The sequence below is a fragment of the Nematolebias whitei genome, chromosome 6 (assembly GCF_014905685.2).
Source record: "Nematolebias whitei isolate Nwh7 chromosome 6, NemWhi1, whole genome shotgun sequence".
In the NCBI taxonomy this organism is placed as follows: Eukaryota; Metazoa; Chordata; class Actinopteri; order Cyprinodontiformes; family Rivulidae; genus Nematolebias; species Nematolebias whitei.
This window is the reverse complement of record NC_056503.1, coordinates 52,969,530-52,981,439: the sequence shown is the minus strand read 5'-3', so window position 1 is coordinate 52,981,439 and position 11,910 is coordinate 52,969,530. Positions and strand designations below refer to the sequence as shown.

The 11,910-nt window shown below is 46.4% G+C and overlaps 1 protein-coding gene across 1 annotated transcript in view; it reads right to left on the bottom strand.

The window, feature by feature from the left end:
* The window catches only part of usp32 (ubiquitin specific peptidase 32), a 296,302-nt gene extending 286,207 nt beyond the window's left edge, over positions 1 to 10,095 (bottom strand). The window contains exon 1 of the mRNA XM_037677753.1: positions 9,708 to 10,095. Coding sequence (XP_037533681.1) covers positions 9,708 to 9,765 — 58 coding nt within the window. The 5' untranslated portion in view covers positions 9,766 to 10,095. The remainder of the gene's footprint in view (positions 1 to 9,707) is intronic.
* Positions 10,096 to 11,910: the final 1,815 nt, after the last annotated feature.

Here is an 11,910-nt window from a genome sequence, read left to right as displayed (position 1 = left end):
GCAATATTATAGGCAGAAACATGGGTGTGCTATGGGGTCTCCAGTTTATCCTATTGTTGCCAACCTGTACATGGAGGAGGTAGAAAAGAGAGCCTTGACGTCCTTTTCAGGTACACCACCAAGTCATTGGTTCAGGTATGTTGACGACACCTGGGTTAAAATCAAATCTCAGGAAGTCCAACATTTTACTGACCACATCAACTCTGTGGATAAATACATTAAGTTCATACGAGAAGATGTAAAAAATGGCAGGTTGGCTTTCTTGGACTGTGAGGTCTCAGTCTCTGATAGAGGACATTTGCTAACCGAGGTGTACCGCAAACCCACCCACACAGACCAGTATTTGCAATTTGACTCCCATCACCCTTTGGAGCACAAGTTAGGAGTCATCAGGACTCTGTATCACAGAGCAGACAGCATCCCCACTAACTCGGGAGTCAGGCAGAAGGAGAAATCCTACACAAAACAGGCTCTAGAGCAATGTGGATATCCTAACTGGGCCTTCCTGAAAGCAGAGAAGAAACCCAAACAGGACTCCAGTCAGCCATCAGGTGAAAAGGAGGAACCTAGACCCAGACCAGAGGTCATTCCGTATGTTGAGGGAGTATCAGAGAAACTGAGACGTTTATTTTCTAAACATAACGTCACGTCCCAGTGGCTTTTAAACCCCAAAATACATTACGGCAAAAACTGGTTCATCCCAAAGATCCAGACCCCCGGCACAAACAGAGTAATATTGTGTATGCTGTTCAGTGTCAGGAGGGCTGTGATCAGTCTTACATCGGGGAAACTAAACAGCCACTGGCCAAAAGGATGGCCCAGCACAGAAGATCAACATCATCAGGCCAGGACTCTGAGGTCTACACTCATCTCCAGGTCAGCGGTCACTCTTTCAAGGATGAAGATGTTCACATCCTGGACAGAGAGGAACGATGGTTTGAGAGAGGAGTAAAGGAGGCCATCTTTGTGAAAAGAAATCGTCCATCATTAAACAGGGGTGGAGCCTCTGGGTTCAACTGTCCCCCTCTTACAATGCTGTGATTGCTAGTATCACTCAGCCTCCTGTGAATAGTAAACAGCCATCAGGTGCTAATGATCCATTGTTAGGCTGATGGTCCTTCTTGAGCATGTGATCAGCTGGTTTTGGTTGTCAGCAGCAAACTGGTTGATCCACTCTGAGAAGGTGCTATTTAAGAGACTGAGTTGAAAACAGCACCTCAGACTGAGGAAGTCTTTTGGATGAGAGACGAAACTTTCTACATTTTTTTGCTTGTTTTGTTTTTTGTTTTTTTGTTTTTTGAATGTCCAGAGGACCAGATTGAACTTTTTTGGATTTTTCTACCTGGATTATTGAGCATGCAAAGGTAAAAACAATTTTATATAAAAGTAGGTTTTATTACAAAACCGAGGTAGATTTGTGTATAACAAATTGACGTAGATTTCCAATGAGAAATCGAGAAAATAGTAGGAAATTAAAAATAAATAATTTCTGAGGTAAATTTGTGAAAGCAAATTGAGGAAGATTTGTATAACACGAATCAAAGTACGTTCCTGATAAGGGGCTGAGAAATAAGATAATGACCAAGTAGGTTTTTAATTAAAAACCGAGGTAGATTTATATTTAATAAATCAAGGTAAGTCTCATTTAGGAGACTGAGAATAAAGTCATAAAAATGGGATCAGGAAATAGTAAATCAGATGATTATATTCCTTGCGGTCCAGAAGCTGACAGGATGCGCAGCCTCAGATTCATTTCCCAGTGGCATTTCAAATTTAATTTTCCAAGAAATGGTTCTTTTGACCCAGCAGAAATTCAAATTTTAGAACAACATTTATTAAAGCAGAAACAAAAAATGTGTAAAATGAAAAAGATTCCACAGGACATGCTCACAGCAATGCATAATCATGAACAGATGTTTAAACTATAGAAAAATCAATCCAAATCAATCGCTAAAAAAACAGCGTCTAAAACATTTCAGATGGCTCAGAAAATTGAAAGGTCAACCAAATTGGCTCTAAAAAATGAGACATGACAAGTTCACAAAAAACTCCAGAAGCTAAGTCAGGAAAAGAAGCCAAACCATTAAAGGACAAACTAAACGTTTCCCTCTCCTCTTTTTCTTCACACGCACCAGAGTCCCGTGGATCTCCGCCTCCCACAGCCCCTCTCTACCCCTCCCTGACCGGCTTAACTGCTCCTCCACCTTACACATCATCAGTTCCAAGAAAAGACAAAAAGAACAAGAAAAAACTGTTTGCCACCTCTGCATCATATCTAACACCCACCCCAGTATGGGCGCTCGATTCAGATGACTTTCAAGGCTATGGTCCCGTTTCAGAGGAGGAGAACAAACCCACTGATGAACTCTCTCTGCGAGAAGGAACGTCGGCCCCAACATCTGATTCAGAGGAAAAAAGTGATGAAACCTCACCAGTGTCCTCGCTGAAGACCCCAGCTGATAACAGAGGTCCGGTTGCTGGAACCAGTACTACAGTAGTCACAAGACAAATGGGAAAGATTAAGGCCTTTAAAGAAGAGAAACTGGATGACATTAAACAGCAGGACCGAAAGAAACAACAACAAAAAGGAGGATCATCATTGTCTGACCTTACCCAAACTGCAGATGAAGTGGACAACCCTGCAGACCTGCTCACAAACCCCATGCTAGAGGTTGGTGGAGCAACAGGACCTCAGCTGGTGTACCAAGCCTGGCCCAAGGCGGCCCTGATCGAGATGGCGAGCCAGCACTTGCCTGACCTGGCACAAGGGGAAACTGCTGTTTCTACCGCTGTAAATGACATGGTTTCTGTGGTCCGACCCCCTTTGGCAGAACTCAAGCTGATACTAGCCTCTGTATACGGTATTTCCTTCATTAACACAGTGGGGAATTACCTTTTTGATGATGCTGATGGCCAACGGCTCGCTCATGTCAACTTTGATCACTTAGACAACGCTTTCTACAAAAGAAAGCAAGAAGAAATCAAGCAGCGGATAGGAGAAGCATTTCCTCAAACTCCAAGTTTCTCAGTCATCACAGACACTGTGGAGAAACCAGATGAAAGTCCACAGGATTTCTCCAGCAGATTATTTCCTGTTTTCAGAAAACACACTGGTATCACTACACCTCTCAATGACTGGCGTGAAGCAGCTCAAGCCACACCATTTGAGACCATTTTCTGCCAATACCTGATGAGTGGACTCATACCATTCATCCGCAAAGCTGTCCAGAGCACGTATATAGGGTGGAAATCTGGCGTCCGTCTAAATGAACTCCTGAGGCATGCCAGGCACGCGTGGGATCAACACACCGCGGGCGAAATAACAACACAAAAAAGGAAACAAAGGCAGACTGAGGATGCTCAGCTTACGTTGCTTCAGGCTGCTACACAGCTGACATTGAATGCAACCAGACCCCATCTACCTCAACCACTGAGACCCCCACCACAGCCTGCCCAGCCAAATCAAGATCAAACTGATCCTGCTGGACCTCAACCCTGTTTCTGTGTGGAGGTTTGGATCACTGGATCAGAAATTGTCCTCATAAGAAAAACCAATGGCGTGGTAGGAGTCGCCTGCCATACCAACCCCGCTCATACGGGCCGAGACCTCAGCAATACGGCCCAGGCCAACAACAGTCACAAGATGGAGAAAACTTTTTCCCGGGCCCACACCGACGAGGTGGCCGAGGTCAGAGAGGAAGGCACTCTACCTGACTAATGCCGGGAGGTCGAGACCCAAGACTCCAGGCTGCAAGTACCAGCACACACACACCTGTTTTTCTCTCAGACACAGGCGAGATTGTTCCCATCCATCCATCCAATTTCTTCCGCTTATCCGGGGTCAGGACGAGGGGGAAGCAGCCTAAGTAGGGAGGCCCAGACTTCCCTCTCCCCAACCACTTGGGCCAGCTCTTCCAGGGGAATCCCAAGGCATTCCCAGGCCAGCCAAGAAATATAGTCCCTCCAGCGTCTCCTGGGTCTTCCTCTGGGCCTCCTTCCAGTGGGACATGTCCGGAACACCTCACCAAGGAGGTGTCCAGAAGGCATCCTAAACAGACGCCCGAGCCACCTCAACTGGCTCCTCTCGACGTGGAGAAGCAGCGACTCTACACGAGTCCCTCCCGGATGATCGAGCTTCTCACCCTATCTCTAAGGGAGAGCCCAGACTCCCTGCGGAGAAAACTCATTTTGGCCGCTTGTATCCGAGATCTCATTCTTTCGGTCACAACCCAAAGCTCGTGACCATAGATGAGGGTAAGAACGTAGATCGATCGGTAAATTGAGAGATTCGCCTTTTGACTCAGCTCTCTCTTTGCCACGACAGACCTGTACAGCGCCTGCTTCACTGCAGACGCTGCACCTATCCGCCTATTGATCTCACACTCCATTTTTCCCTCATTCGTGAACAAGACCCCAAGATACTTGAACTCCTCCACTTGGGGTAGGACCTCCTCCCTGACCCGGAGAGGGCACTCTACCCTTTTCCGGCTCAAGACCATGGCCTCGGATTTGGAGGGACTGATCTTCATCCCGGCCACATCGCATTTGGCTGCGAACCACTCCAGCGAAAGCTGTAGATCGCGATCTGATGAAGCCAATAAGACCACATCATCTGCAAAAAGCAGAGATGCAATCCTAAGGCCACCAAAACGGATCCCCTCGACACCTTGGCTGCATCTAGAAATTCTGTCCATAAAAGTTATGAACAGTATCGGTGACAAAGGTCAACCTTGGCAGAGTCCAACTCTCACCGGGAACAAGCCCGACTTACTGCCGGCGATGCGGACCAGGCTCTGACACCGGTCATACAGGAACCTAACAGCCCGTATCAAAGGGCCCGGTACCCCATACTCCCAGAGTACCCCCCACAGGGTTCCCAGAGGGACGCGGTCGAACGCCTTCTCCAAGTCCACAAAGCACATGTAGACCGGTTGGGCAAACTCCCACACACCCTCCAGGACCCTGCTGAGAGTGTAGAGCTGGTCCAGTGTTCCACAGCCAGGACGAAAACTGCACTGTTCCTCCTGAATCCAAGGTTTGACTATCCGACGGACCCTCCTCTCCAGAACCCCCAAATAGACCTTACCAGGGAGGCTTAAAAGTGTGATTCCCCTGTAGTTGAAACACACTCTACGGTCCCCCCTTTTGAATGGGGGACCACAACCCCAGTCTGCCAATCCAGGGGAACTTCCCCCGATGTCCACGCAATATTGCAGAGTTGCGTAAGCCAACACAACCCTATAACATCCAGAGCCTTAAGGAACTCTGGACGAATCTCATCCTTCCCTGGGGCCCTGCCACCGAGGAGCTTTTTACCCCCTCGGTGACCTCAGCACCAGAGATTGGAGGGCCCGACCCAGAGTCCCCAGGCTCCGCTTCCTCAGTGGAAGACGTACCGGTGGGATTGAGGAGGTCTTCAAAAGTATTCCGCCCACCGACCCACAACATCCCAAGTTGAGGTCAGCAGCACACCACTCCCACTATAAACAATATTGGTGGCGTACCGCTTCCCCCCCCCCGAGACGCCGGATGGTGGACCAGAATCGCCTCCAAGCCTTGTGTAAGTCATTCTCCCTGGCCTCTACGAACTCCTCCCATGCCCGAGTTTTTGCCTCAGCGACCACCCGAGCCGCATGTCTTCACTGATAAAAAAACAAAAACATATTTTATACATAAAATGTAAAAAAAAAAAAAAAAGTTTCCACCCCCCGTCCCTCCATCCCGGTCTTCCTGCATGCCAGGGCTCGAATCCGGCCTTTGTGAGCAGGCGGGGCTAGTGGTTCGGCCTCGCGTGCTTCAATGGCTCGACAGCTCGTATGATCTTCCACGGTGACACCACTCGCTCAAATTTTATCTTCAGTCACAAAACACAAAATACACCTGGACTTCAGAATTGAACACGGCATTGTCAATATCGTTTTTAAAATCTTAAAAATAGATCCAGCCGCTGCTCTGCATCCAGAGAAATTGCAAATGGCGGCTCAGTGAAAAGTTTCTGAGATCTAGTGACTCCTTCCCCCTGACCAATCAGAGTCCTGCATTCACGTTTGGTCCAGACTCAGCTTGACTGAGCTCGCTCGGTCCCACCAGAGAAGCAGGGATGAAAAGAGGTCCTGAATCAGCATCAAATCAGCTAACTATACTAGCTAAAGGACTGGTGCAAGAGGGTTCTTTCTGTGGTGGGCTGCCCAGGATTGGGGCTTATTAGGGGCGGTGCAAAAGGGGCATATGCTTCTTGCAGCAATAGCAACCCCCCCCCCCCCCCAAACCTACCCCTGACAAAAAAAACCAAGAGACAAGCGCCCAAGGCAAGTGACCTAGGGGAAACACTTTATTTGCCAAAAGTACAGACTTTAATCTATACGTCAATTTTTAAATTGTGTTCAGTGTTTCCCTTAGACAACTTTTCATGGTGGGCTGCTCATCTCGTTCCGTGATTTTTGTCAAGGGCGGGAGGGGGAACGAAAACTCATCTGAGCTGCACGCTGTTTGTGCCGACAGTTTTCGGGGGTGAGAGATCAGCGTGAGGGTTTAGCACGAGGGAAGAGGCAGTTCTCACTCTGCCTTTAGCTTTTTAGTTATCGCACTTGTATTGCATGCCGCTACATCAGTGCTAGGGGGGGGGGGGGGGGGGGGGGGGGGGGGGGGGGGGGGGGTGCTGAGCATGTGGTTCGGTAGGTGGGGTGCTCAGTTCTGTTGACGGGGAGGGGTACTCCATTTGTATAATGGTAGGGGAAACACTGGTGTTGATAGGCCAAGTAAAACCAGTGTTATGATAATAGCTATGATAAATATTCCACACCACATCTTTTTCTGAAAATCATTGCCATCTGAAGCGCGTTATGGCAAGAGGCTGCAGAAAAGACTGGCAGTCTCAGGGACAAAGCATCACCCTCCACTTTCACCTCCCACCCCCACCCAACAGATCAGTTTTAGTGTGTTTGAGTCAAAATAGGGCTGGACTATATGGACAAAACGTTAATCACGATATATTTATTAATTTCGGCCGATAACGATATAATTCGATATCAGAATCAGAATAAACTTTATTATCATTGCACCGAGATACAACGAGAACATGTACGTACAGTCGTTCGAAGATGGGCGGAGTGCACGAAGCTGCAGCTATAAATAATTAGCGCGGCCTCTTATTCTTATTCAGAATAATATTTTGCTTAAATAAGAAAAGGAAAGAAAACATGAGGAGAGATGGTATAAAAAAAAAGATCTCTCACTCCGTGTCCTAGACAGGGCACGATTTGAGGCATCAAAAAAACCTACCACAGCAAAGCAACATAAACAGACGTTAAACATGAACATATAGTATATCGATATAAACAATATAAAAGACTCAGAAAAACTGTACAAACTGTACAACTAAATTAATGTTCACCTTTTATTTGTATTTAGCCTTCAAAACAATTTGAAATCACCGTCAAAAAAACTTAAAACTCTCAACTTTGTCAATATTAATAGTTCTAACTTTAAACAACAACATAACCTAATCAGACGTTTGCTGCGTGCGTTTCTCTTTTGATGCAGCTGGGGGTGTTGTTTCAGGGACACGTTGGCTCAAACTTTATTGTGCTTCATCTTCTGACTCTCAGCATTTCCTATCGAGTGGAACAAGTTAGATGTTCCCAGTGCTAGTTGGAACGACTCTCCGACACATTTTGCAGCACACTGACTGAAACCTGCAGTTTATTGGATCTTAGATAGCCAAACCACTTCCACAACGCCAAATTAGTCTTTCCTCTCTTATCAATTATGTCATCAGCTTTCTGTTCGCTTGTGAACGCTTGTTCAGCCACATTTTGATGGTCATGGACACTCGATTTGAAGAGAAAACTTAACACACGTTGGAGATTAGCCTAGCCTGCTACTGCTTACTCCTTCTGGACTCGAGCTCTGCGTAACATCTACGTCACCACACACATACGTAGTTGTGTTGCACCTTTTTCTGTCCGGGTTGAAACTGAAGAGGCCGCTTCAACCCGAACAGAAAAAGAAATGTGTCAGTGAAACTCTGTAAACAGTTCAAAATATCAAAAATGTGCTGAACACTCATATCACCGTTATAGAATAAAAGTATATCACGACATATATCGATATCGAATTATTGTCCAGCCCTAAGTCAAAACAATGAGACAATTTTTGAACATGAGAACGGAACTGCCGAGTCAGAACCTCCTAGACCGAGGAGAGGATCATGAAGGAGAAACAGTCTGTCAGACAGAGAGGACTCACTGATGACGAGGGTGATCATGATTTGTGTTAGAAAAGGAAAAGCGGAACAAGCCCCACCAGGATGTCTCTGTAGAGGAAGGGGTCCAGAACCACTATGACTGGGCCAACAGAACCAAGCACCAATTTTGTTCACAACTTTCATGGACAGAATTTCTCAGTGCAGCCAGGGGACGGAGGAAGTCCTGCTCATTGGCCTCAGAATTCATCTCTGCTCTTTGCAGATGATGTGGTCCTGTTGGCGTCATTGTGCCGTGATCTTCAGCTCCTGCTGGAGCAGTTTGCAGCTGTGTGTGAAGCTGCTGGGGTGAGAATCAGCACCTCCAAATCTGAGCTCATGGTCCTTGGTTGGAAAAAGGTAGATTGTCCTCTTCAGGTCGACGGTGAGGTTCTGCCTCAAGTGGAGGAGTTCAAGTATCTCAGGGTTTTGTTCACGAGTGAGGGAAGAATGGAGCGTGAGATTGACAGACGGATTGGTGCAGCATCTGCAGTATTGTGGACTGTGTGCCGGTTCGTTGTGGTGAAGAGAGCTGAGCTGTAAGACAAAGCTCTCTGTTTACTGGTCGGTCTACGTTCCTCCCCTCACCTCTGGTCATGAACTCTGGGAAGGATGCTCCGTGGAGAGGCGCTTCGAGCATGTCCAACTGAGGAGACCCCGGAGAAGACTCTGGACACGCTGGAAAGACTATGTCTCTTTATTGGTCTGGGAACACCTTGGAGTCCCCCCAGAAGAGCTGGTGGCTGTGGAAAGAGATGTCTGGGAGGGATGGAAGAAATCAGAGAAAAAATAAACTGTGGAAGCGTCTCCTCCAGGAACTGAGCTGCATGTCAGCTGTCTGCTCTGAACATGTTGGCTTGTAGCACCTGCATTCCTCAGGTACTCAGCTGATCCATTGTTGTGGTGAAAACACACACAGCCAGCACACACGCACAACATCTGGTAAAACGCTAACCTGTCAACCAACCAAGCTTTCCACGTTTAACCAGTTATCAATGAAAAGAAAGCCACACTGAACAGCCTCCAAATATCCACCTATTTCACCTGACCCCTGTAATGAAACTCATCAAACTACCATTTTTAATCCCACTGAATCAAGAAAGGCATGAGGTCAACTACAACTAAGTCAAATTTAGAGGGGCTTTAATAGCTGAATAACGCTTTCTAATGCTGTGTGTAATGTTAGCAGGTGATTGCGGAAAACAGACGAAGCTTCAAATCAACTTCTTTTATGGAGAAATTCCTTTAAGTTCTCGTTTGAAATCAAGGCCGAAATTGTTAAATGACCCCAGAAGTCAAGTAAAACCAACTGAATGAACAAGATCGATGTCCAGTCCAGTAAAACAAGCAGGTTAACTAAATGCGTCAGATTTCAGCTGGTGGTCAGGATGCTGCTTTGTAGCTGGTAGCTAACCTCAGGCAGGAAGCTAACGAAGCTACAGCGGCTTCAGCTCGTTTGTCTTACCTCTCCTGACAGCCTCGTCATACGGCAGGAATCCGATCCTCGACTCTTTGGCTCCCATGCTCTCTTCATTTCACAACATTGTGAGGGAATAATGTTCCGGTACCAGCGGCTCCGAACTGCCCGGTTCGTTAACGACTGAATGTTTTCAGCCTGCGACGCCTCTGTCACGTGACCTCACTCCACAGGTCAGGCTGTCCAACAAAACCAAGGAACGCACGCGCAGCGACACTCGTCTGGCTCCGGTAAGTCTCTCAAGTGTCTTCTTATATTTGAAATGTGAAATCTTATATTTGAAATCTTCTTATATTTGAAATGTGAAATGACACCGCACGTCCGGGTATTTTGACGGTAACAGTGAAGTGTAGCGCGAGCAGCGACACCTTCTTCTTCTTCTGTTTTATTGGCGGTTGGCAAAGAAACAACTTATGGTGTGCTTTACCGCCACTTACTGGTATGGAGTGTGGGTCAGAATGCTTTTTAAATAAATAAAATAAATAAATTCTATTTACTTGTGTATGTGTTGTCTGTCCTAATCATATCCTATTGATCAGTTTGTTTTAATGAAGAACCTTATCAAAATGTTGACACTTTTACTTCCTGACTCTTTCTGTAGTATGTTTGTGATATTTAATGTTTCTTTAATCTAAGTTCCTCCATCATGTCTTCTTTCTCTCTCATATCTCTGACAACTTAAAATCACATGCTCTATTGTTTCTGTCTCTCCACAGTACTGACAATTTCCTGTTTCGTGTTTATGTAGTGTGAATAATGTGTTGTTCAGTCCAGTGTGTCCAAATCTCAGTCTTGTTCCTAATCTCTCTTCTCTTCTGTTTCTCCCTCCTGTTCTCATCTCTCCCACTCTTCTTTGGATCTTATAATACCATCTAAAAAAGTTAAATCTGGTCCTCTGGACATTCAAAAAAACAAAACAAAGCAAATCAATAAAAAAATGTAGAAACGTTTCGTCTCTCGTCCAAAAGACTTCCTCAGTCTGAGGTGCTGCATTCAGCTCAGTCTCTTAAATAGCACCTTCTCAGAGTGGATCAACCAGTTTTGCTGCTGACAACCAAAACCAGCTGATCACATGCTCAAGAAGGACCATCAGCCTAACAATGGATCATTAGCACCTGATGGCTGTTTACTGTTCACAGAGGGCTGAGTGATACTAGCAATCACAGCATTGTAAGAGGGGGACAGTTGAACCTGGAGGCTCCGCCCCTGTTTAATGATGGACGGTTTCTTTTCACAAAGATGGCCTCCTTTACTCCTCTCTCAAACCATCGTTCCTCTCTGTCCAGGATGTGCACATCTTCATCCCTGAAAGAGTGACCGCTGGCCTGGAGATGAGTGTAGACCTCAGAGTCCTGGCCTGATGATGGTGATCTTCTGTGCTGGGCCATCCTTTTGGCCAGTGGCTGTTTAGTTTCCTCGATGTAAGACTGATCACCCTCCTGACACTGAACAGCATACACAACATTACTGTTTGTGCCGGGGGACTGGATCTTTGGGATGGACCAGTCTTTGCCGTAATGTATTTGGGGGTTTAAAAGCCACTAAGAAGTTATGTTTAGAAAATAAACGTCTCAGTTTCTCTGATACTCCCTCAACATATGGAATGACCACTGGTCTGGGTCTGGGTTCCTCCTTTTCACCTGTTGGCTGACTGGAGTCCTGTTTGGGTTTCTTCTCTGCTTTCAGGAAGGCCCAGTTAGGATATCCACATTGCTCTAGAGCCTGTCTTGTGTGGGATTTCTCCTTCTGCCTGGCTCCCGAGCTAGTGGGGACGCTGTCTGCTCTGTGATACAGAGTCCTGATGACTCCTAACTTGTGCTCCAAAGGGTGATGGGAGTCAAACTGCAAATACTGGTCTGTGTGGGTGGGTTTGCGGTACACCTCGGTTTGCAAATGTCCTCTATCAGAGACTGAGACCTCACAGTCCAAGAAAGCCAACTTGCCATTTCTTACATCTTCTCGTGTGAACTTGATGTATTTATCCACAGAGTTGATGTGGTCAGTAAAATGTTGGACTTCCTGAGATTTAATTTTAACCCAGGTGTCGTCAACATACCTGAACCAATGACTTGGTGGTGTACCTGAAAAGGACGTCAAGGCTCTCTTTTCTACCTCCTCCATGTACAGGTTGGCAACAGTAGGAGAAACTGGAGACCCCATAGCACACCCATGTTTCTGCCTATAATATTGC